Below are 27,480 nucleotides of genomic sequence, written 5' to 3' on the forward strand. Positions count from 1 at the left end.
GAGAGAGAGAGAGAGAGAGAGAGAGAGAGAGAGAGAGAGAGAGAGAGAAAACTTACTGCACTGATGTCCCTGGAGGGAAATGTCCTTAATAGCCAGCAACCCGGGCTGTCCTGAGGTCACAACTTCAAAGATGAGCTAGTAAATTAGAGAAAGACAGAGTAAGAAACAGAGAGTGAGAGAGAGTTAGAGAAACAGAATATAAAAAAGAGAGAGAGAGAGAGAGAGAGAGAGAGAGAGAGAGAGAGAGAGAGAGAGAGAGAAGGAGAGAAGGAGAGAAAAAGAAGGAGAGAATAAGAAGGAGAGAGAGAAAGAGATATGTTTAATGACTAATATGACACCAAAACACTTCTCAACATGAAGAACTCAGGTTACTGTTATAGAAATGACTCAGGAGTTCCAGATTCCCATGGGAGCAGGTGGTGACATATGAAGTTTGTCATTCACCTCATAGCATGCATGTTACTGTATTCATCTGTTCATAATTAGTAAGGACATTATTTTGTTCATATTTAGCAGAAAATTTGGAGTGTAAAAAACAATAAGTGCAGGACTGGTCAGACTGTTGGAATTGCTCATAACTGTACAAGCAATGAACAGCTGGTTAGTTGTAAGGGGCCCACTGTATTTGTTTGCTACTATATATTTAGAGAAGGATTGACTGTGTTAGGTAGTCTGTTCTTTACATACATTCATCAGATCCAACAGGATGCTTGCTGTTGTGAGAAAACTGAATTCCCATTGGCTTTGGTGGAGCACAGAGTCAGGTTTCCATGACCTCTTTACATTACTGTTTTGGGTTACTAATAGCAGCTGCTGAGACCGGTCTAACAATTGATCTTTTTTTTTTTTACACTATGTAGTGTCCTACTCTCACTCTTAACACCAGACCACACAACAGATGGAGAGAAAGCATGACAGAGGAAAAGGGAAAAAATCTCACTACTCCTATCACTCAGGAAGCAACTGGTTAAAACACACATGCTGCTTTTTCCTGTGTGCTCGGATTTCTGGAGGCTTGCTATGGACTTGACATGTGCAAACAGCACCTACTTATCCAATAATTTCCACTCAGTGTCTCTAATTATCTTTTACTTCTTTTATCCTTACTAACTCAATAACTTTTGAAAGTGATTTGCCAATTTGCGAGAGGATAGGAAAACTGGTCAAGTTATTATGTTTCGTAGTTTTTAAGGCTCTGTCAGGACTGTGGAATGGTAAAAAAGACATCTAATGGAAAAAATGTGTTTGTGAGAGTACAGATACAGCGGAAAATATGAAATGCAGAGTGTGAAAAAGTTATAATCCTAGAGATCTACACGGAATCTGAAAGCTTTAAATGCAGTCCAATACTATTTAGATGCATCTGCCGAATATACATAACAGTATTTACAGGACATCAATTCTTTCTTAAAGAGCTTTAAACAATACACTTTTTTTACAGTAGCTTTACAGAAATCAGGATATAGAGTTTGGATTTCAGTGGAAGTGCCAATGGTAAAACTCCAAGAGATGACATGATATCTTGAGAGAAACTCAAAAAAGTAGACCTCCTCCTCATTATAAGATAAATAACATGGCAAAAAAATATCAGTCATGCAGTGAAAATGTCTTCTTCTTCTTATTATTTTTCTTTCTCTGTCCATAAAAGTGTAAACTCTTATAAATATATTTTGTCTGCCCTTGATTTAATACAAAAATCTGTATTTTATTGAAAAGCAGGGCAGTGGTCAGCTTGTCTAAAAAATCATTCTATTTAATAAACCTTTCTTTCTACTATTAAATGAAATTCATGGATCAATAATAATAACAACAGGTGACAGTTTTCCCTCAAACCCATTTACGTTGCCTAGTATGACTCAAATGTGTCACTCCAATGTAAAGTCATTAGCACTAAATTGCACTGAGCAGCCGTTCAATCTAGATACTTTTTAGACCATTCAAATAGTTTTAAATTGATTTTAATTCCGCATCAGTCTGAGGAACAGTTGTACGTTGTCTGGCCACTAATTAGAGCTTTATGAGGGGCTAATTTAAAAGAAAATGAAAATCCAGTCTTGGGCATGTTAAATGTCATGGTGAGCTGCAGGGAGATTAAATCTGTGGTGTTGATGTGTGTCACCACACTGCACAGTAAAAAAGTTTTGATCCCCATAGGTTTTTTAAATATGGCCAATGTGCCACAGGCTCTCTATTGTTAGACTGTTTTTATTAGCTGAATTTATAATTGCTCAATTACAGAACCTATGATGGCTACTTAAGAATCAACATACATTATAACATATATACATATATACACACATATATATATATACAGTGAGGAAAATAAGTATTTGAACACCCTGCAATTTTGCAAGTTCTCCCACTTAGAAATCATGGAGGGGTCTGAAATTGTCATCGTAGGTGCATGTCCACTGTGAGAGACATAATCTAAAAAAAAAAATCCAGAAATCACAATGTATGATTTTTTAACTATTTATTTGTATGATACAGCTGCAAATAAGTATTTGAACACCTGAGAAAGTCAATGTTAATATTTGGTACAGTAGCCTTTGTTTGCAATTACAGAGGTGAAACGTTTCCTGTAGTTTTTCACCAGGTTTGCACACACTGCAGGAGGGATTTTGGCCCACTCCTCCACACAGATCTTCTCTAGATCAGTCAGGTTTCTGGCCTGTCACTGAGAAACACGGAGTTTGAGCTCCCTCCAAAGATTCTCTATTGGGTTTAGGTCTGGAGACTGGCTAGGCCACGCCAGAACCTTGATATGCTTCTCACAGAGCCACTCCTTGGTTATCCTGGCTGTGTGCTTCGGGTCATTGTCATGTTGGAAGACCCAGCCTCGACCCATCTTCAATGCTCTAACTGAGGGAAGGAGGTTGTTCCCCAAAATCTCGCAATATATGGCCCTGGTCATCCTCTCCTTAAAACAGTGCAGTCGCCCTGTCCCATGTGCAGAAAAACACTCCCAAAGCATGATGCTACCACCCTCATGCTTCACAGTAGGGATGGTGTTCTTGGGATGGTACTCATCATTCTTCTTCCTCCAAACACGTTTAGTGGAATTATGACCCAAAAGTTCTATTTTGGTCTCATCTGACCACATGACTTTCTCCCATGACTCCTCTGGATCATCCAAATGGTCATTGGCAAACTTAAGACGTGCCTGGACATGTGCTGGTTTAAGCAGGGGAACCTTCAGTGCCATGCATGATTTCAAACCATGACGTCTTAGTGTATTACCAACAGTAACCTTGGAAACGGTGGTCCCAGCTCTTTTCAGGTCATTGACCAGCTCCTCCCATGTAGTTCTGGGCTGATTTCTCACCTTCCTTAGGATCATTGAGACCCCACGAAGTGAGATCTTGCATGGAGCCCCAGTCCGAGGGAGATTGACAGTCATGTTTAGCTTCTTCCATTTTCTAATGATTGCTCCAACAGTGGACCTTCTTTCACCAAGCTGCTTGGCAATTTCCCCGTAGCCCTTTCCAGCCTTGTGGAGGTATACAATTTTGTCTGTAGTGTCTTTGGACAGCTCTTTGGTCTTGGCCATGTTAGTAGTTGGATTCTTACTGATTGTATGGGGTGGACAGGTGTCTTTATGCAGCTAACGACCTCAAACAGGTGCATCTAATTTAGGATAATAAATGTAGTGGAGGTGGACATTTTAAAGGCAGACTAACAGGTCTTTGAGGGTCAGAATTTTAGCTGATAGACAGGTGTTCAAATACTTATTTGCAGCTGTATCATACAAATAAATAGTTTAAAAATCATATATTGTGATTTCTGGATTTTTTTTTTAGATTATGTCTCTCACAGTGGACATGCACCTACGATGACAATTTCAGACCCCTCCATGATTTCTAAGTGGGAGAACTTGCAAAATAGCAGGGTGTTCAAATACTTATTTTCCTCACTGTATATAATATAACATATATATAAATTGTTCTTCGAGCTGCAAGCACTCCCCTTTCATTTGCAAATCTGATCATGCACGAGTGGTCTTTTTCCTCACACCTAATTGTAATCCAGATGCTATAAACTGAAGCACAATAACATACTTCAGCACAAAATGTCAGTGAAGATCAGAGAGCACCAGGCCATAGACATTAGCATATTCAAACTGTGTGCTGTTATTTATTAAAAGTTTTCCAAATCGACCAAACTGGAGAAGTAACTAGAACTAGTGATGTTCTCACATTGTACAGTGAAAGAAAAGTGCAAAGGGAGATGAGAAAGGAGAAAAACACAAACCCTCTAATTACAAAATAAGAGACAAAGTAAATTCTCAGTACCAGGTGGTTTCATTTTGACAAACACTTAAGATACTGTGCAATTATGCAAACCCATAATTACCTCTCCATTGCTAATTAGCTACAATAACATAGATTGCACGTTCTATTGTTAATCATTGTACTATTAAGAAGTCGCAACTGTATTCTCCGATAACAACTTGCTGTGGCATTGAAAAAGAGAGCTGAGAAGATGGAGAAGCGTCTCCTGCCAACCACCCTAAATACCCAGTAAGTGTTAGTTATTTATCTAGGGACATCAAGTTTTATTTAGAATTCCCTTTGTCCTCTAGAGAGCTGCAACCATATGATAATAATTTACATCGTATACATGGCTACATGCAGCTTGTCTGTTGCTGGGAAGCAGTTTAACTCTAGATCAGGGGTCATCAATGTATACGACGACCCTTGTATATTTTTAGAAATGATTTAACTAGCAGCTCATCAGACCAAAGATTATATTATATATTTTTTTCTTTTGCTTTATCAAATGTATTTATTATATTGTGAATAATAAAATATAGTATGGATTTATTTTCCTTGCCCAAAATTTTAAATAGATCAATTTAATCTGCTCATAGATCATTGCACTAGTCAAAAGTATTAATGTGTTGTACCAGCGCAAAACTTAATCACTGCAAAATGAAGTAGCCGTGAAGTAATCATTAATGGTTAAGCATTCAAATTAAACCACTTCAGCCATTCAGCTGTCTGAGTTAGTTCTGCATTCATTTGCTGAAAAAATTAAATAAAACTGAACATTTACAAATTCAGTTTCAACCCAGTTCTAGGTAACAAAACTAGATTAGCATTAACCCACCTTCTTAGTTTAGAAATTAAACGCAAATTTCTGTGACTGAATGAAGGGGAAAATTGATAGAAGCTGCTTGATGTGGATGAGTAACCTTAATTACCTCCTGCTACTGAGAAATATATTGATTAAAACTGGAAACTGTATAAGCTCACATGCTTTAACTGTAATTAAAACAGGAATAACACAATAACAAAAACGTGTGCAAGTATTCCATATTCCATTTTATTTGAAATATCTATCGCAGAGCCTTTTCTTGTTCCTTCCTTCCGTCAAACTCTTGAGCCATACAATAATTTGTATAAATATAAATAAAATAAAATGTAAAAAAAAAATGTGATTACCATAATTTCCAGACTATAAAGCGCACCCATATATAAGCCACACCCACTAAAAATAACAAATATTTTTATTTTTAACATAAATAAGCCGCACCTGTGTATAAACCACAATTCTGTCTATAAGAATTTGATGTAGAATTTCAGTTGTATTAATCTTAATCATAGCCTTAATTCAGACCTACCGTAATTTCCGGACTATTTAAGACGCGCCCACTGAATTTTACAAATATTTTTATTTTGAACATAAATAATCCGCACCTGTCTATAAGCTGTCTACACTGAAACTAATGTACTTTACACAGGCTTTAACGAAAGACACGTTACACATGCTGTAACGGGTGAAATATGTTGCGCTACCCTTAGGAGCATAGCGGTATTTTGGGAATAGCATGCCACTGCATTTTTCCAGTATTACTGCGTGTTCAAGACGAGGAATATGTCCTTATTATTTTCTGATGCTCATTTCTAAGTTTCTTTAACTAACCCGTAACGCTGTTGCCAAGAAAAATAAAAAAGCACGAGTTTTGGAAACCTGTCTGTGCTTATATGATTTCTGTTGCAACTGGAGTTAGCGCGCTCTCCCTTCACCCAGACTTAACACGTTACAATGGCTTGTATCTAAACAGTAGCCTACCAGGTAAGTCATTGTTCACTGTCTTCCTCCTTCCTTTTACAACTATTTATCTCGGGAGTTTATCTTTTGGCATCGTCGTGCGTTTAAAAATCACCCGATGGAAGTTTTTTCTCCCGAAGCCGTGCAGCTCAGAACAACGATGAAGTGCGTTTTTTCGTTTCGGTTCGGAAACTTCATTGGTCTAATGTTATGGGGTTCAGTTTTTTGGCTTGAAGTTTGTGAAACCGGGAAAAACCCAGGAAAATTTCATAAATTAGCCGCTTTGATGTTTAAGCCGCGGGGTTCAAAACGTGGGGAAAAAGTAGCGGCTTATATTCCCGAAAAATACGGTAATCATAATTAAATACAAATGGCTATGTGACAAGTCTGGAATACATTTAAAAAACTAAAGTAAAAATTTGTTGAGACACCACACCATGTCCAACGTTATAACGGCATAATTCTGAATTTTAGTTCAGTGAATTCACATGTTGCAGATGTAGTGCGTGCTTATCAAAACCCAAGGTAACAACCAAACTGTTGAATGCCCAAAAGTTAAAACGACCTCCCTTCTGACCTCCTGGTGAATCCCTTTTTGTAAAAAGACCACTGAAGTCTTTGTATTAAGGGCTACAGAAGCAAGTTCTCTGAAGTCCTTCCGATCTTTAACCTTATGTTATATCCTGACAAACACCGAGTAACACGTCCCTTCTCTGACTAAACCTTGCTACTTTTGCTGCCTCTTTTCTCCCAATTGTGCTAAAATGTTCATCTCCAGTTGAGTCAATGAAAGATCTATTCTGTCACAAAAAGGTTTCCTATGGTGCCACTCCTTCACACAATGACTTTCAACCTTTAACGGTGCATGCTGTGTCTTTACTGAACGACCGAAGTGCAGAGACTGGTTCTTATTCTGCCTCTATTCAGCCAGACCTTGAGAAGCAGTCAAGAATCAGCTGCAAGAGCACCGGGAGTCGATTTTGCAAGAAGTAATTGGAACTTTCTGTTGCAATTAGAATGGATTCCCTACAAGGATCAACAGGCAGTGCTACTCCAGCATGGCATGTGTCAAATCAGCCTACCTGGGCAGCCTACTGGTTACATCTTAAATGTGAATAAGCTTGTTATGTGAACTGAATTAATTAGGATTCTCTGTAGTGTATGATACCAAAGGAAGCTCGGAAATTCACAAACATTATGATGACAGTAGCACCACGTTTTCTATTAGGGTTAATGATATCAAGCCCAACATTTCTAACTGTTCTATAGACACTTTTTAAAATTTTTCTAACGATATGGTTTGTGGTTCCCACACAAAATGTATAATTTGTTTATGTGTTTGTAGTTGTTTCATAGATGAAACAGAAACAATTTATAGTCTTATTCCTTACTGGAGTCAGTTGTCATAAAGACTGCTTCTGTTAATGCTAACAGCACCTGTTTCAAGCAACCTAGATCATTACTGTATGTTGGGACAATGTATATCTATACAGGTGTGTAATGATGATGAGTTATGTGTATTTTCTCAGTATCACAATCTTTATATGTTGTGTTGTTTTGTGAGGTGTTGTGTTATGTTATAACCCTAACCCTAACCCTTACTAATTCTGCAGGGAGATTTTTGCATTTTTGTTTCATCTTCCATTGTGGATGATTTCATATGAATATCCTGAAGATCTGTGCTTCCCAAAAGCAGTTTAACCCCAAGTATCATACCTAGATAATCCTATCTGGATACTGTAGACTTGTAAAGAAGAACTGTGGTGTTCATAAAGTGTTTGTTCCAGGACTATATACAATATACACATGCTATACATCCATTCAACATCCTTGGTACTGTTGACATTTGCATTTCTCCAGTTATATATAGTAATAAGCAACTCCCCTTTGACTTGCAAGGTTTTTAACTTGTGTTTGTCTCAGAGAAGTTTTTCATTTTTGTTGTGTTAATTTTTTTGAACTCGAAGGGTTATGACAGCATTGTGAGAGAGTTCAGTATATTTGTTCTGATCTTGAATTAAATTTTGTTTTTGATGTTTTGCTTATTAAATCATTATGTGCATTAGGTGACTCAGTGTTTAAAAGCAAACTGAGCTAAAACACTAATCGGCGTGGCGTTCTAACAGAATAAGTCAGTCCACAAATACGTCAGTGCTATATGAACCATATATCAAAAAAAAAAAAAAACAAGCTCAGCTGTAGGAACTTGTTCTGAACTATGAAATTGGCAATCATAGTCTCTATAATTCTGGAACACACCTGTATAAACCATAAACAAAACCTTTATTTGCTTTTATATAGGTATATATTAGCAATCATGTAGAACTCATGCATAGGCATAGCCCCATGGATAAAATATAAATTATATTTTATATTACAACATTTTCTAGACTTACAGTTAAAGAACATTAGAAGTATACTAATGATATATAAAGAAACAAGAGTTCCCACCTGGTAAAAGTTGGGCCAGAAGGTGCTGACTGCCAGTTCAACTTGCCTCCATGTATGAAAAGCAGGTCCAGAAGAGTTCCACACAGGAAAGCCCAGTGGACTGTTGTTCTCTTTGACATAGATGTAGAGCTGTCCTGGACTGGAGCCCTCACCACTGGCTGCATAATACTGGAATATAAGGCAGTGTGTATCATTCTCCTTCAGCTGAGGGACAACCAGTTGAGCTTTCTGTCCAGAGAACCTTCCAGAAGTGTTGACCATCATAAAGGCTGAGCCTGCACCAAAAAAAATCCATCTTTGAGTACTTTTACATTGATGTATGTAGCATTTAATAGTTTCCTGTCAGACGGAAAAACAACAAGCAGGAAAAATGGGCCACAGAAATTAGATTTGTAGTTTTTTTTTATTTACATATTGTATATACTATATGCAGAATATATCGCCAGAGTTAGTCTGACAAATACCATGTGTTCAGGGATTTGAAAGACTATTAAGCCAACAGACATCAATTATTAAACGTTACACGAATATGTATAACACAGAATATGAAACAGCGTATGTTATTCCTAAAGACAAGAGCATGCAATTCATCTAAATGAGCAACTTACACTTGGGAATATTATTTTACTCAATTTATTTCTATATAATACAGTGCGTAAATCTTACTGGTAAAGCCATTATAACTACAGATAACTGAATACTCATAAAAGAAACATAAATTAAGCCAACATTATGTCCAACAAAAGCGCACTATACATATATATATATATATATATATATATATATATATATATATATATATATATATATATATATATATATATATATATATATATATACACATACATACATATATATATATATATACACATACATACATATATATATATATATATATATATATATATATATATATATATATATATATATATATATATATATATATACACACATACATACACACACATATATATATCTATATATCTATATATCTATATATACACATACATATATATGTGTGTATATATATATATATATATATATATATATATATATATATATATATATATATATATATATATATATATATATATATATAGTGTGTGTGTGTGTGTGTGTGAGAGTGTGTGTGTGTGTGTGTGTGTGTAGCTATCTATCAGAGTCACATACTAATGAGACACACTTGCAATGGAAAAAGGGTGACCAATACTATTAGCAGACTTGTGGACACAGAAACCGATGCAGCTGTTTGTCCCGGAAAGACAACACTCACTAGATACATTGTTCTCAGCAGCACAGTGCAGACACACCAAGGTCAGCAGATACACATGCTACTTCCTCCATCCCAGCAAACACAGAAACACACTCTGCATATTTCTTTAGGTTGGGCATAAAACTATTCAACCACCTAACAAAGTCAAGTCTCAATGTTTTTTTGCACATTCATTTATTCATCGAAGTATAAAATTAAAGCTATGACCAGTGAGCAAACAGAAACGTGTTTGTCGATGATATAAACCATATGCTCTAAAAAAAGCATGAATGTGTGAACAGTTTGCTAAGCTAACACAGTGACAGAAGGAAGGGTTCAAAACACACAGAGGAAGTGGGTCTTCAGAATGGTTAGCGAATAACATTAATAAGAGCTTTTTTACTCTTCGAAACCTGGGTATTGACTCAGGAGGCTGTGTGTTAACACAGATCTGAGAATGTGTGTGTGTGTGTGTGTGTGTGTGTGTGTGTGTGTGTGTGTGTGTGTGTGTGTGTGTGTGTGTGTGTGTGTGTGAGTGAGAGAGAGAGAGAGAGAGAGAGAGAGAGAGAGAGAGAGAGAGAGAGAGAGAGAGATGGACAGACTAATCAGAAGTTATTTTCACACATTTTAAGTGCATGAAATGGGCTTGGCATGTTTGTTATAGTATGTCAAAAGGGGGTTCTGGCCTGCGTCCCCCTTCACTCTATACACTATCACATTTATCACTGTGAACCAAAACTAAATACTGCTTAAAACATGTTTGAATTTTGTTGTACTTTTTAACTATTTGGAACAATATATATTTTCCTCTGCAAAATAAAATGTTCTACAAATGTGTACCTTTTCTTCTACTTGCACTTATTTTTTTATTCACATTTAACTTTCGTTTTTTTTTTTTTTTTTTTTTTTTACATTTTACATATTATCCTGCCTATTTTGTCATTTTTAATCTATGATAGATTATTCACTCTCTACACTAAACCTAATGGGAAAAGGTATATAGTTACAAGAGCGAAGAATATGTATTGAAGAGGTTAAGAGAGAAAAATCCTATCTACTGTGGCTAAAATTAATGTAGGAACTGCACTAAAACAACAATTCCTCCTGACAAAGTTTCTTAACAGCATGGGAAAAAAAAAAGGTATGTAGTCTCCATAGCCTGCAGTCATAATACTAGTGAAGTGTCAGAAAACACAAAAAACAAGCATATTCATGACAGATCCTTCAGGCAAGGGTTATGTCAGAGCACACAGCATGCATTTATCACATATAAATCTGAAACAAATCCTTACGTAAACAGACGAGAGATACAGCCAGACCCACAGTGAAGTTTTGTTGAGCCGCAGACTGCTGGAAGCGCTCGTATCACTATCAGTGTTCAACTCTGCACCCACATTTGCTCTTATCCCTTTCTAACATCTTTTTTTTTATTTTACTGCATATAGGACACATAAAGGCTTCTGTACTGGCTGTTGAAGCCTGCATTGTTTGTGTTTATTTTAGTCCTAACAAATGGCCCGATTCCTTTTGCATAACTTTAGAAAGGATAAGGTTATTAAGGTATTAATACTGTCATCCAGTCATTTTCATAACCATTGGTTAGCTAAATGTTCCCAATATGCCACTGTTACGTCTGAAAGCACATCATCTGATCCCCAGAAAACAGTGTGTAAAAAGACTGATTAACTGTAGGCAAAATACAGCGTGTATATGCTGTATACCATATGCCACAAGTCATCACACAATGAACTCATTACTGAACTGCTGAGACTGCAGTATACTGGACCAATCACCTCTTAGTAAGTAACCCAAGACATCTCTGTGTATGTGTGTGTGTGAGAGATGTGTTTGTGGGCAAAACAAAATACAATAAAATGTTACCCAGGTACACATTTTATTTTTCATGACCAAAAAAGGTCATGAACACAAATAATTGTGTTCATGACCTTTTTTGGTGCCTCCAACATCCCACTACACGTTGTGCCAGTTAGCACCTCAAGACGGATGATCCAATGTCATTGTCTAGCACTGAACTTGTTACTTGCCCCATTACAGGTTACTCAGTTTAGAGCAGGGATTTTTGCGAACAGTTTTGTTAACCATGAAATTCACATAAATAAAAACTCATTTGTTTGCACTAAGCAAACCTTAAAGTCAGACATATAGACTAAAGGTCAGTCAAAATCCAATTCTCTAGAAAGAGATGAAAGGAAATGGTGTGTTGTTTAATTTCAGGCCTTCACCTCCTTCAACTGCACTGCCATCCTGCAGGGTGTACCATGGAAACGAGAAGTGTGAAGCAGGGATGCAGCAAACAGGTTAGTCTGAATTAGTCCATTAGTATTTCATGGCTACCTTTCAAACGTGGCCTTGAGCTGAAGCCTAGAGAGAGAGGTGGATCAATAAGACCACAATACTTTCTTAAGAGCAGTGAGGGGCAAATTGAGCTTGAGAGGCTCCATGCCAGCTCTTGACAATCACTACTCCGTGGGTCAAGGGTTATTACAGAGGCGCTCCTGTCTATTTCAGGATTATAAATCCCTAATCACAGAACACTATTCTTTTAAGTGGAAAATAAAAAAGAACCTTTAGATAACAGATACATAATGTTTATTTTATTTTATTTTTTAAATTGAAGGACAAACACGACAAATTGTGTGCACTTACAGCTAAATCTGAGTGCAGTAGAGACTCAGCATCAAATATGAACTAGAAAAATAAATTAATCATTCTGGTGAACTCTAATTGATACTTTAACATGCTTTTTTTCTAAAAAGGACATTTTGTCAGGTCTAATGATGAGTCATGGTGCTAAATAAAAGGAACAAGGGGAAATATGAGTAAGATGAGCTGACATTTGTGTGGCAGGGCATGACATAATTTCTTAGTAGGTGCCTCAAAAACTTAACCAGTTAGCCACTAGTTTCCTTTTTTCTAAATCATAAGCAAAAGAAACAATTATATTTTAATACATTTTTTTAATCATCATTTTATGCCATCTGTATTTTTTTCAGCTTTGATATGAAATTTTAGTATCCAAAAATGTTTGTATATATAGTAAATATGTACACATGTGATAGTTACCTTTATTTAAAATGCATTATATACAATAAAGACATGTTTTCTTGCTTTTTAAGCACCAATTGAGGGCTAGAGAATAGAGGGTGATGAGAACAATGTACAACCTGTGCTTTGAAAATGACTGGACAAATCTACTGAATCCAATTGGACTCATCTCTTTACAGCCTCCTACCTGTATCCTGGTTATCTGTAGCTGTGTCACATGCTAGTGTGAATGCAGTGCAATTGGCTACTCCACTTAGGTCAGTTTAGATCCACATTTAATTGTCAGTAAATGTGTTATTATTAAAGTATTTTACTGCTACAACTGAGAAATGGTAGTAATCAGTACCATTACACTAAAACCACTGAATGATACACATTGACATTTACAAAGCATAGAAAACTAGAACAATGAACAAGCTCATCTGGCTGCTTTATAGCACATACTGGAGCTGCCTTTAATCAGTGAGAGATCTCGCCACTTTGAATTTCCTCTGTTAGGGTCGGTACCTGGACTATGCATGTTTGGACCTGTACCCAATACACATGTAATTATAAGGAGGGGAAAGCTGCAAAAAGACACCTTTACATCGACTCAAGGGCTCCTTTGTGGTAGCAGATGCAAAACAATGAGCGAGGCAAAGCAACATGCTCAGTCTTGTCCATTTGTGCTTTCCGGTATCTCACTGAAATTGAAGGTTGGGGTGTTAAGTTTCCCCCTGGATGATTCATTTCCTAGACAATCATATCGTTGATCTCTTTTAGCCTCTCTGAATTGCAACGGGCAGTGATTTGATCATTCATAAGCGCGGTAATGCTGCAGCATCTTAAGAAAACCAGAGAGGACTGCGATAAAAAATGGGAGAAAAGAAGCCAAGACAGGAAGTGACCCCTCAGTCGAGATTGAACCTCCCTTTGAGATCATTCATTAAAACCTCCTATTAAAACCTTATTGCACAGAACTAATTTAACTGAGCTTTAATTATTGACCCCCTAGAGAAAGAGAGGAAAGAGATTGAGAGAGAAAAAAGAGCAAGAGAGGGAGAGAACATGTTTGATTCTGCATATCGTTCCATTTAACATGTCTGGGACATTATCACATCAGCGTGTGTTCCTGACATTTCAGTGGATAGAAGAGAGACACCATTTATAAGGGTAAGCTATTAACCATAAAATAATAGGCACATGTTAAACTTGGCAAAATGAAAATTAATGATTAATATTTGCAGTGTCTAAAATACATATTTATATATTAACATATACTGTTATAGTGTCCTTCAAACTGATTCCATGTAACAGTATGCATAATTCTTCATGTCCATATATAAATCACAATAAATATAAAAGCAGTAGACTTTCCAGTGAGAATTCTCCTCAAAAGTGTCTTCCAATATCCTTCGAGAGTTTGCAGGTCACTTCTTTTAAACCCCTAAAATGTCAAGGAAAAACTTTGCACCATCATTTCCTTTAATCCTACTTTGGCTACTTCAGTAATCTTCCAGTAAAAAATTAAACACATTAAGATACAAAACCAGCTTTTTGATTTTCACTGAAGAAACATCGTTAAGTACGAGCTTACAAGCTCACCTTTTACATTTCTCCAACAGTTTTCCGTGGAGCTCACACAAACCCAATAGCCTGCGCTCTCACTGGGTGGGAAATACACCTTATTTCTTTCTTCATGTGGATACCCAGCAACGCGAGCAGATCGAAAAGATCTGAGAGAAACGCAGCAGTCCGCTCTCTCCTCAATTCACATTCAGCCGTCGTGCAACATTTGAGCGGGAGTCCAAAACAATGTGGTGATTGACTACACATGTTACTGCCATGAAACAGGGAAGACCTGCAGTGAGTGGTAATAGAGTGGGGATGAATATGAAAAACAAAACAAGAAAAACCCTACATCAATTCAGATAGCATCTGGCTGATGCTACATTTCACATTTCTGTAGCAATTTTATGGAACACTTGGTACATATTAATGAGCGGTTTTTGATCAAATATACATTATCAAGAACGTGAACCTGATACGCAAACTGAAGTAGTTCGGAGAATAATTATAGCAGATTCTCATCCAAATTTACCTGAATATCTAATAACTTTTTAAAGCTTTGACCTGGAGATAAAGTTTAATGTCTTGCCTTCGATTATACATGCTGAGTTGAATGTTTGATCACCTCACAGTTTAGGAATAAATCAAAATACGTTAAAAGTCTTTAATGTATTCTTCAGTCTGACTCGGCTCCAACATTCTTTCTTTCTCTCGTTCACGTAATGTCTCATTTCAAAATAGCATGGAAGCTTTGGCTGCTATAAACCCGACGTGTATAATCTTAAGTTCCTCACCTAAACTAATAGTGATAGCGTAATGTATTGAATTACAACTTGCTGGACATGGCGGGCTATAACAATTCTGTGCTATGAATTCAATTACAATAGCAGATGTGCTCATGTTCCTGGTACCTTATTGTTTTATGGCTCTTCTAATGTACTACAACTGCTTTAGTGGTGCTATCAGGTATCACCGTCTGGAGCAGAAGTATTTTTTGTTGCTTTCCTGAGGCCTCTGATGGCCTTGCGCATTCAGGAGGCATGAAGAAAAGCCGGGTCCCTTGAAAAATTCAATTATGGCTGCATTGCGAATAATGGAGTTGGCATCATCTGCATATTACACACCTGCCACGTGCCGTTTTTATACCTCATTAGACTAACAAAACCATTTTTCCCCTCATACCTCCAGAATAACCGAAGCAATCTGTCTGTGATTTGCGTGCAATAGCATGCGGGACGCGAGTGTCTCAGCCCATGGCCATTTCTGTTCGTGGCATTGTTAACAGCATGCGAGCAGAGGTTATGCATGCATTACGGCTGGCCAGTCTTAAAGTTTGTAGAGGGTGAAAATGCTAAAACAAGAGAGGCTGGAGACAGAAGGATAATAACAGAGAAAGGCTATCTGTTCATCAAATGGAGAAATTAGAGGCTGTTGGTGTGCGCTGACAGAGAGCCAGGCAGCCACTGGCAGAATGGCAATGCCTAAGTATCTTCTGACAGGAGAGAACTGAGTGAACACCCTCATTACTCCACATCTGCACATCAACAAGCTCTGCAAAACTCTGTCTCCAGCCATGGTGATCCCAGATAAGCTCCTAGGAAGTGTAGTTACTCAGGGAGAATGCTGACATCCAGTCAAACAGTCCATTGTCTCTTCTTAAATGAGATATTGAATGTGCTTTCTTTGTGGCATCAATACAGCCTTGTGTGTTATGTATAACATCAACAAGAACAGTAGAGAAGCTCTGAGTGGAGGACGAAAAACTGCAGTAACTGAGCTGCTCATTTAGCTATGATCCCAGGTGTCGTTTTCACAGGATGGCAGTTTCTTGGGTTTGATAGAAATGGCCTTCTTGTATCGTTTCCCTTGCCATCCAAATTTAAAAGCTGTAGATCATTCTTTTGCTGCTGATTGCCATCAGACTGCTTTTGTCTTTCCTTAGGGATGGGTCTGTTTAAAACAAGTTGTACACATTCGGGTTTACAATGGAGACAAAAAACAGTGAATAGGAAGGCAATGAGCTGGATGACCTTGTACCCCACTCGCATCGTTATAGCGAAAACATCATTAGGTTCGTCTGGCTCGCCCTCCCCTGAACGGTGAAAACCCAAACATTAGTTTAGCTTTCACAGGCCTCGCCCCCTCATGCTTTCCACTACAAAATGGGTCGGGTAATTTCAGCAGTGGTTTGCAATTTCCAAAGTATTTTGAGAGCAAATGGCTTTTAAAAGCAAGTGAAGAGCTGTTTATTCATTTCCATAAAGGACACTTTAAAACTGTACAAATCACTGACTAATTGCTTTGTACTTTTATATTTATATATATATATATATATATATATATATATATATATATATATATATATATATATATATATATATATATATATATATATATATATATAAAATACTATTCTGTTGCTGGTCATTTTGTATATTTCTTACATACATACATGCTCAGATAACATTTTAGAAGTGCTTTGTTTGCTTAGAAATCATTACTTTTGAAATCTTCACAATATTATATGAAAACAAAATGTAAAATCCATTGTCGGCTGATGAACTACATTGATGGCGAATATAAAAAATCTATTTACAGTGATTTCTTATTTATTCTTTGCATTATTTTTTTGGGAGTTTGCTCAAACTTGCCACTTTGACTAATGATTTAAAATTCACAATTCACGCAGGCTGTAGCAGATAGCATCATCTAGATGATGACCACAACTGTAAGATTTTTAAAGTTGGTGTGTGCCAAAAGATGGACCGTCTTTTTTCCCATCCATGGCACGCAAACTCTTTTCAGAATTGATTTTAGCTAAGTGCTGCCTGGCTCTGAAAGGAGCAAGTGCATAATGATGGCGTTAATTCCAAGTTAATGGAAGACACTGTTCTGATGCATGTTTTAAAAAAGCATTATGCAAAAATGCCTTGCCCTGTGCTGTCTACAAGGCCAAGTTCACCAGTGCACTTAAATATTTTAACGAGCTACATGATTGCAGAGGATAAACGTGAGGGGAAAAAGCCTGTACATTGTGAAAAAGAGGGGGCAGGATAATAATGTTGGTCATGTTGTACAACTGTCTTGTTGGTTCTGTTCCAGCGAACTTGTTATTGGATGTAAACACCTCCTCACGAATGAGCGCCATTGTTAATGAGATTTTTCTACTCGGGAGGAGACACCAGCTTTCACATTCACATGGATCAATGATTCTGCATCAGACATGATGGATTTGAAAAATAGGTGGGTTACAATCAGGGCTGTTTGTTAAAGTATTACGTTCACAACAGCGCAGGGAAAGAGTGTGAGCAATAGGGAGCTGTCGGCATTATTTCAAAGTGAACTCTTGGCAACAGAAACAAGTATAATGTATTATTCACAATTAATTATTAACAATAAAAAATAAAAGGGTGGCAGGTTGACACAGAAGGTAGCTGTCCTATCCACATTACTCCAGAATAAAAAAAAATATTGCTTGGTCTTTTTTCCAGTTTTTTTCCTGAGATGCTTTTCTTCTCATGAAAGTTGCAAAGATTATTTAGTCTAGCCTTCCAGTTAGTTTAAACCTATCACCCCTCATATCACCCCTGACACCATCATGGCTTTTCTGACTACAGAATCGCAGCTTACTGGTTGTTTGCACCATTCTATATAAACTATAGACAATGCTGTGCTAGAAAGTCCCAGAAGATTTCTTAAGTACTCAAACCAGCCCCTACCGAGAGATAAGCAAAGTCAACAAGCTCACACATGTTCCATATTCTGGTGCATTGTGCTGCTGTTACTTAATTAGCTAATTGGAAAACCATATGTACACAGGTGTTATCAATAAGTGTATACTGAGCGTGTAAAATATCTATCTGCTATACGGACAAAACATCTAGCCATCACAGCCATATGTTGTCCCCAAACTGCTGCCACAAAGTTAGTAGCACACAATTGTATAGGTTTTCTTTGTATAAGGTACATTAAAATGCTCCTTCAACAGTACTTAAGTTCACAGACATGTTTTAGGATGGCATAACACTGTGTACAGAACAACCCATATTAAGGATGGTATGAGTCCTGCACCTTAACCCCACCAATCTGCACCCCAGATCTCCTCACCTAAAGGGACAACACCTGAAAGAAAATGTTTAGGATGCACATATTGATGTGATTTTCAGGTATACACGAATGTTTAGCTACATTGTGTATTTTAAATAGAAAAAAAAATCATGTAGCTATTGAATTACATGGTACATATTCTATCTTATTCAGCCCTATGTCGGATGTTTTCAAGTAAAACACATGACAGACATATGTTTCTCTCTATCTGAGAGCTGACAATTGTCAGAAACTCTTTCAAACACCAAAATGTTTTCCATTAAAGAGTGAGTCGGACAAGGACAGATGATGGTTGAAGTGATATTGCTTGGTGCAAGTGCTCCAAACAGAGAGGGTCAAAAACAAGACTACACTACACAGGTCTGTTCTCAGCATAGAGCAGGAGAACACAGCTGCATGTATTCATGATGGATAACAGGCATTGACAAGGACCGAAATCTAATTAAACTACATTCATAAAAACTCAATCTCGCTTTCCATTCAACTGATTAACCTGAATGGTCCTTCATCTGCAATTTTAAACCTCTGTAGTTATATATGAGTAAAGGCATAGCTGAATACATAGGACAGCACAACCAGAGCTAGCTATTATCTCACAAACCCTTTAATTTTATAGCTTATTCTCATTGCAATATTATTTGGAATTCAGTAGCATTGTGCAATTTCAAAATTGGAAATTGCTATAACAAAAGATACACACGGCACTCTCTGGAAAAGTCTTGCAGGTTCATGAACATGAAGAGAACACACACTCACAGAACTAATTTGCCTCAGTGGCTCAGGGGGATGCTGATGAGCACATTTGTTTGTAATTAGATGGGTGTTTTCCCTGTTTTTTCATGTGGGATTAATGGTTGCAACAAGGTCCCTGCGCACATGTAGCAGGACATTGCTGCACCTGCTTTATTGATTAACCTTCGTGTGTAAAGCGCTGTGTAAATTGAAGCCGGGGCTTATTGGAAATGGGATTTTGCATAAAGCCGAGGTGACAAATCATTTCCATGTGCAGGATGGGACCATTCGGATCCATCGGGCTTTGGAGGGAGGGGTGATTGCCTAAAGCGGGGTGTGGTAATTGAGTTTATAACTCATTTAAATACTAGCTTCATGTGTAAACATACACAGGAGCTTCTGGGTCTTATTAAGTAAAGTGCTTTGCACACAGAGATGGCTGGACAGTTCTCAGCTGACCTTTACTGATCTCTGTTCTTAGTTTAACGTGAAGCATATAGAATAATGAGGCTGCTCAGTTTTTATGAAAAAATGCATGGATGAGCAGGTTAAATTTCATTCATTTGAGCAAAAAATGTATTATTTATGCCATATGATATTTGGTCCAAACTTTCTTGAAATTATTCCAGCGCACAATCGCATGCCCACCAAATTAGGTTTCAAATTTGCATACTTTTGCTCATCAACCATCAGCTTTTCCACAGCAATGCTGGCTGGTACTGTCCACTCTTGAGACCAGATGCAGCTGTGGGGCATCTGGGTGGCAGTAATTCTAAGCACTCTTTATGGAAACTCCCTGATGGAACTCAGAGATCGCTGTGTGCTTTTGGCTGAGCTTTACTCCTAGCGAGACACCTGTGACATGGGCTCAAGGCCTCAGCCTGCTGAAGAGCTGTAGCTTCACACTGGAAACAGAGTGCTAGCAATGCTACACTGTGCCAGTACAAAATGAAAAAACATTTTAATCAAATTCCCATCCAAGCCCTTGATCCTATCAAACTGCAGTGGCACATCTGATTACTAAAGGAAAGATTTTTCTACCATGGCTGTTCAAACTTTACTGGCAACTCATGCATTCAACCATTTATATATCTTCAGTTGTAGCATCATGAACAGTATCGTGGAATATTGAATTAGTATCCCATAAATTATTTTTTATTTGTTTATTTGCCCTTACATTCTGGGAAGGTTTTGGAGTGTGCTTGTGGAGATTTGTGCTCATTCAACCACAAGGGTGTTTAGTAAAGTCAGGTACTGATGTAGGGTGATTAGGCCTGGGGTAAATTTCACTTCATCTCAAAGGTGTTGAAATAGGGTTTAGGTAAGAGATCTATAGCAGGCCATTCCAAATCATTCACTCCAACCTTATTGTCATGGAGCTGGCTTTGTGCACAGGGGTTGTGTCATGCTGGAACAGGCCTGGGTCTCCCCTTTCAAGATTAAGGAAGGTAAAGGAAACCCACCCAGAGACATTCTACACAATTGTGTGCCACCAACTTTCTGGTAACAGCTTGAGGAAATAAACATACATATGGCTGGAAAGGTTTAGGTGTCCCAATACTTTGGTCTTTGTAGTGTATTTATCTATGAAAATTAGGAATGACCTTATTACATGATGGGTCAGAAATCACGAGATTGTAGCCACAAAATAGGATTTGTTTTTGGGATTACGCCTCCACCTGCCTGGATAATTTGCCCTTTATACTATATATGCTTGTACAACATTCTTGTTTGTTTTACTCTGTCTTCTTTGTTGCGATGAGTATTCATATCCATGTTGGTGGACATCCCCCAGATGCATTACCGCTGTGCAGCAGGCAGGCGGTGGACCTTGGTGGATATAAAAGTCGCAGCTGCACAATGTGGAACCCCACTTACCCACACAATACAACTGTTGACTGAATGCATTTAAAAAAAGCCTTTTGTTGTTTGACGGAAGTGTGGCAGTGACGGTGAATGTACACCGGCCGTCAGAGATATTTTGTCTCTCTGTTTCCTGCATGTGGTCCAGTAAGAGTGCAGGAAACCCGATTCAATAGAACACATAAAAAGCAGCCTAATCAGGCAAAGACAAATAACCCTAGCAAATGTGCTATAGGAAGGGGATGATTGTCCACTTCAGTCCACCGTAGCATCAAGACATGTTTCAGGGAAAAAAAATAGCAAAACTATAAAATACACTTAGCGTTGGATGTAATATACGTGCATGAATCTGCTGCATGTTGTTATTTTAATATGGATTGTTGCTTTCTCATCAACAGAACTGTACATTGTGCCTGATTACAATGCAGTAAGAATAACATCTTAGTGACAGATTTTGTGTTTGAAATGATGCAGCTCTGGTGATTGTGAGTCCAAAGAAGGTTATCATGGCTATCAAAACAAATACACTGTATGCACCAGAGAGTGATAAAGCTGCACATTTGCCTTAAGTACAGCCCATGTTTTGTTCATTCTAATAAACTATTGATGGACGAACATAATGGTTTATTCTCAAGCATACTTTAATGCATTTCATTACAACATCAATAACAGCTGTTTAGCTATTTATCTCCAGCGAGTATAGGCTTTCCCTTTAATTTCATTACACACGAGCTCTAGATTTAAAACTATAGGAGAGCATTAAGATTAGGAAGCGAGGCTTGTAAACACTATTGTGAAATCACAATAACCTGTATGTGGTCCAAGGTTCCCCCCTCTTTTTATAATAATAATTAATAATACCGTACTTTCCGGACTATTAAACGCACCCATATATAAGCCACACCCACTGAATTTGACAAGAGATTTTTATTTTGAACATGTCTACACTGAAAGGCTTTAACAAAAGACAGTGTCTGTTACACGGTGTAACGGGTGAAAGATGCTGTGGCTCCTTTAAGAGCAGAGCGGCATTTTGGGAATAGCCTGCCGCTGCATTTTTTTCCGGTATGACTTCATGTGTGCAAGACCGAGGAATATGTCCTTAATATTTTCTGATGCTCATTTCTAAGTTTCTTTGACTAACCCGTAACGCTGTTGCCAAGAAAAATAAAAAAGCACAAGTTTTGGAAACCTGTCTGTGCTTATATGATTTCTGTTGCAACTGGAGTTAGTGAGCTATCCCATCACCCTGATACAGCACGTTACAACGGCTTGTATCTAAACAGTAGCCTACCAAGAAACTCATTGTTCACTGTCTTTCTCCTTCCGTGGAAGTTTTTTCTCCCGATGCTGTGCAGCTCAGAACACAGGTGAGGTGCGTTTTTTCGTTTCCGTTCAGAAATTTCATTTGTCTAATGTTATGTCACTCAGTTTTTTGGCTTGAAGTTTGTGAAACCGGGAAAAACCCAGGAAAAATCCATAAATTAGCCGCTTCGTTGTTTAAGCCGCGGGGTTCAAAACGTGGGAAAAAAGAAGTGGCTTATAGTCCGAGAAATACAGTACTTCTTGATTACTTTTAGTCTGTCAATCACCTATAAACATACAGTAATATTGGATTGAAGGAGTTAGCGTTTTTATGTGCAGCAAGCAGTCTCAGCATCTTAATTTTCCGTTTTATTGTACATCCGTTTTGCTGTCAACTTAAAATGTTAATTAGCATACTTTGGGCAGCTGTACATTTTCCGTTGCCTACACACAACCTGCTCTTTTAGCACTCTGTTGAAATGTTTTGTAGTGGGGGGGGGTTATAATCAGAGAGCAGCTTTACATGAGAACGAACAACTAAATCACGAATAACACTAAATAAAATTTTTACTTTTTAAAAAACACAGCACGCTCATGATCTCCAAAATCACCGCATAGAAAGCAGGCACGGCTTTTTGGAACCCACGTGAAAACGTGCTAGGTAATGCCAGACAGGATATGATTTCAGTCCTGTTTGAAATTGGTAGAAGAGGTGGCCTTGCAATGAGAACATACCTGAAATGTGTTAGTTTCTTTGTGAAAAGCTCTGCATTTTAGCCCTTTGCGCATGAATACCTCATTATAATCATTACAGTCAATTTGTATATTCTGTTCTTTCTTTTTCGCCCTTTCTTCATCTGTGACAGTTCGTTTTGCCCGTGCAGCCAATTGCCCCCCTGTGTGAGCACATACACATACACATACACACGCAGAAATGCACACAGAGAAGTGTCAAACTTCTGCTGCCAAATTCAAGAAGTACCATCTGCTTTCTTAGAGGTGACAAGCTTACTCTAGACTGGAGGTACTGCAGTGTGTGCATGTGTTAAAAAAAAAAGATAATTCACAAACGGAAAGCGTGTTTACGCTCCTAGTGGCCTAAAGGTATAAATTGTAGGATGTCTTCAGCTGTCTCCCTAGTGGATTCCCCCTATTTACAATGTAAACAGGCGAACTGGTGCAGAAAGGGGAGAGGCTTAGGGAGGATGCAGGCCCATGCCATGACAAAGAATGCCTTTATAAACTAGACTCAGAATGCCTAAAGGAAGAGCAGAGTCTAGCCAAACCTGTTTTGTTTAGGGTTATCATTATTTTATGATGCTGCCGATAAAAAGATACCAGTGTAACTCTTTTCCAATTGTATTTTTATTTTTTTTTTTATAGAAAACCATAACAAGAACTTTCTTACAAAGCAGCTATATTTGTGCTGAATGCATACAGTCGAGAGAGACTTTCTCTTTTTTTTAAGTGCTATTTTTGTTCCTGTGTCTGTATCATGCATGTATGAACATTCAGTCCATGGCTGCCTCGGATCAAACCATCATCCATCATCATACATTTAGGCTCACTACCAGGGTCTGGCTCCAGTTCAAGTGGACCCTCCCCTAAACATAGCCTCTGCTTTAAAAATCAATAGACAAACACTTCTATTTAGTCTTAATCCTCTAAAAGCATCCTGGTCACCTCTGAGCTCACCTCTGGCTGCATGTAAACATGGGCAGGAACCCGGGAGGACCATGAGTCTGACTCTGTCTGCGTCTGCGGTCACCTTCAGCAACCTCTCTCTGAGTTTTGAACTGACTCCATTTCAATCTGGATTTTATTTGTCCTTTGAATCCTGAAGCGCTCTCCTCTGCTCTCTTTTCTCCTCTCCTCTAAGTGGATCAGTCCAGGCTGGATCACTTAAAACCAATCTCATATATACACATACACCACCTCTCACACAAACACACTTCCAGGTGAAAGAAAGCGAAGGCGTGACAGAGATACAGATGCGCCTCTCCTTTCATCATCCGAATAAAACAATTTTTACCTGATGATAATTAGATGTTTTTTCTTGAACTGCTGCGAATTCGCTGTCTTTTCTTGTTTGACGACTGAGCCAACACTTTTTCTCCAAGGACTCAATTTCAACTCCTTGTCTGTGATCCATCATTGTCTAATTAAGCTCTAAACATGGAATTATTTCTGGTAATTGTGCCGTGGCGATGGTGATGGCGCGAAGGCCAGCTGCAGTGGCGGGCTCGTCTCAAACAGCACCTTGTTACTGCCTTCTGATAAAAGCCGCTCTTTACTGGGCTCCACTCATTACTGTTAAAACAATCTTGCTCATGAAAGTGATTAGAAATAATTGGTGCAGGTTGTTGCTTTTTCCATATTCAGACTTCCAAATCAAAGAGACCAAAGGAAAGTAAATGTGAGCTCAGATCATTCTGGGAATATATTCGTTCACTTATGCAGTAGCACCTTGGAATATTAATGAACTTAATAACCTTGTTTTTTTTACAAAACACTTGTGTACCTCTATATCATTAGAGATACAGGTTTTAAACTGAGTGCTGATCACTAACCAAATGTTCCCTTCTCCACTTTAGTCTAGAGGATGCAATAGTTTTTTTCACTTTGCCTCAGTTAATTTTACATTAACTTTGGACCAGAGAAGACAGCAGTGTTTCTGGATCAGGCTCACATATGGCTTCTTCTCTGCATGATAGGTTTTTAACCTGCATTTTATGGATGGCACTGTGAACTGTGTTCACAGACACTGATTTCTGGAGCGGTTTCTAGTCCCATGCAGTGATTTCCATTACAGAATCATACCTGTTTTTAAAACAGTGCCACCTGAGGCCCCAAAGATCACAAGCATACAATATTGGTTGAATGAGGGTCAAATCACGTTCTTACTGCAATCATGCCAAGGTTCGTTTAGCAGATGACTGGGATCATTTCTGTCAGGCTTCGGTCTATACAGAGTGTAATGTGAGGCGTTCTCACCTGCATAAATAAATCTTGCCAAGTGGACAAACTGAATGAACTACATGTTATGTGTGAAAACACCAAGCTACTTGCTTGAAGTATAAGCAGGTTTTCTCAGTTATGTGAAGCCTGTACGTGGTTTGAAAAGCCTTGGTCTAACAGGGGATACATTTTTATTAACATTATGGCCTGTATGTGTACTGGTTCCTGACTAAATGACTTTGTTCTACAAACAGGTGACTGCTATCAATTCAGTATAGACATAAACATGCATTAAACACACTGCTGCTCAGATTGACAAACCAGCATGGACTGCTGTTCTTTATAGTGTCACAGTTACTCATCCATCTCCAGCCCAGATGCCAACTCGCGTGTGAAGGGATTCTGCTGCAATAGCAGCCATGAATTGATATTGTCAGGATCTTCCACTATCGTGGCGCGTGCTTCCAGTTTTTCGCTACCATCTTGCTGTTTTTCCCGTGCCACCCGCTATTTAAGGACACCCAAGACATTTAAAATGATCATGACCACAAAACCGAGCAAATAAGGTCACGGGCATTGATGCAATTTACAGTCATGAGGTTTATTCCATCATTTATAACTCTCAAAATCTTATGCCGCTGTTGAACTGGCGTTGAGGTGGTATCAAAAAGTTTCGAGACTAGCTCTGTTTACAAGAAAGTACTTAATTTATCTACGTTTACTCACTATCACTTTCAAAATAAGTCCACCTGCACAGCAATGCAGGACTCCCAGCATTCCTGTCATTTCTGGAATCTGTCTTGAAAATCTTCTTTTCAAAGCGTGTCAAGCACCTTCCGTGATTTGCATTGGATCTCTGCAATGTTGTCAAAACAGAGACCTTTGAGCTGGATCTTCATCTTTGGGAATAAGACAAAGTCTGCAGGATCCCAATCTGGCGAGCAGGGTGGGTGTGGAAGTGAGATCATGTGGATTGTTTTCCGATGATCATCATGTCCAATTTGCCGAATGGTTTCGACATTTTCTGGGGTTGATCTCTTGTCGTCTTTCAGGGTTGTTCTTCGCTCTTGAAGCATGTGTGCCACTCAAAACACCTCGAAAGGTGTCAACCTTCTCTGTCCCACAGAACTTCACATTTGCTTTTGTTCTAACTTGCTGTCCATGATAAAATTGCAGACGTGGTAACGCACGTGGTCAGAATAGCACCGGTTAGCACTATTAGTCCCGAAACCTTTTGATACCACCTCATATGTACGTGCTAATAGATACCATAAAGTGCCAAATACAACAAGTTTAAAATAGAGCACACGCCCCACCATGATTGGTGGATTTCTGCGTGCTTAACCAATTAAGTTTTTATCCACTCATAAAAAATAAAAATAAAAACGATTGATTTGGCTAAATAAATTTCTTAATGTAATTAAAATATTTTACTTTGAAATGTAGTGAAGTTAAAGTAAAACTCTCCCCAAATAGAAATACTTTAGTACTTTAGAAGTACAAATATGCAAAAAAGCTACCGAAATACAGTAAAGAATTACATTTATTTTGTTACTGTCCACCACTGTGAGAAATCCATGAAAACTAAACTGGCTATTGCTGCCAAGCTGCATCTCCTATATGACAAGGCTTAAACTGGATGCCCAAAACAGAAAATCTGACAAATTTAGCCTGCCTCACATGGCCTGACTGCATGAAACCAAGTGCCTGCTCCAACCACGTGCATGCTGCACTATTAGCAATTTAATTCGGTTTTGAAATTTACTTTCTAGAGCTACAAAAGAGGCCAGATGATGATAATTGTGTTATTTTATGTAACTTGGCACTATTACTCTGCACATAATAGTACCATGGATATAACAGATGACAAAACGGTGCCATTTTATATCTGTACTTTGTAGTGAAATGAATCAAATAGATCTCATTGTGTAAGATTCTATGTATAAAAAGATTTTTGCTTTTTATGCTTTATTCTCTTACAAATTCAAATAAGCATCTTCAAAAAAGAGAGATAATAGTGAGAGAAGGCATTGCTTATTATTCAAGCAATGTCTCCTGTCCCATCTCCTCTGGGGTCTGAATGACCGTTTTATATTCTGGCTTTGGAGAGATATAGAGAGCGGCAGATACTAAAAGACAAACCA

The 27,480-nt window shown here is 38.0% G+C and overlaps 1 protein-coding gene across 11 annotated transcripts in view; it reads right to left on the reverse strand.

Annotated features, from left to right (window-relative positions):
* LOC310727448 (receptor-type tyrosine-protein phosphatase mu-like) overlaps positions 1-27,480 on the reverse strand; it is a 215,461-nt gene that overhangs the window by 124,445 nt on the left and 63,536 nt on the right. For all 11 annotated transcript variants that reach the window (XM_083543949.1, XM_083543941.1, XM_083543947.1 and 8 more), the window contains exons 3-4: positions 8,506-8,780; positions 57-135 (exon numbers count right to left, since the gene is read on the reverse strand). In XM_083543949.1, the coding sequence (XP_083400075.1) occupies positions 57-135; positions 8,506-8,780 (354 nt within the window). The remainder of the gene's footprint in view (positions 1-56; positions 136-8,505; positions 8,781-27,480) is intronic.

This window comes from Silurus aristotelis (assembly GCF_946808225.1).
Source record: "Silurus aristotelis genome assembly, chromosome: 1".
NCBI classification, from domain to species: Eukaryota; Metazoa; Chordata; class Actinopteri; order Siluriformes; family Siluridae; genus Silurus; species Silurus aristotelis.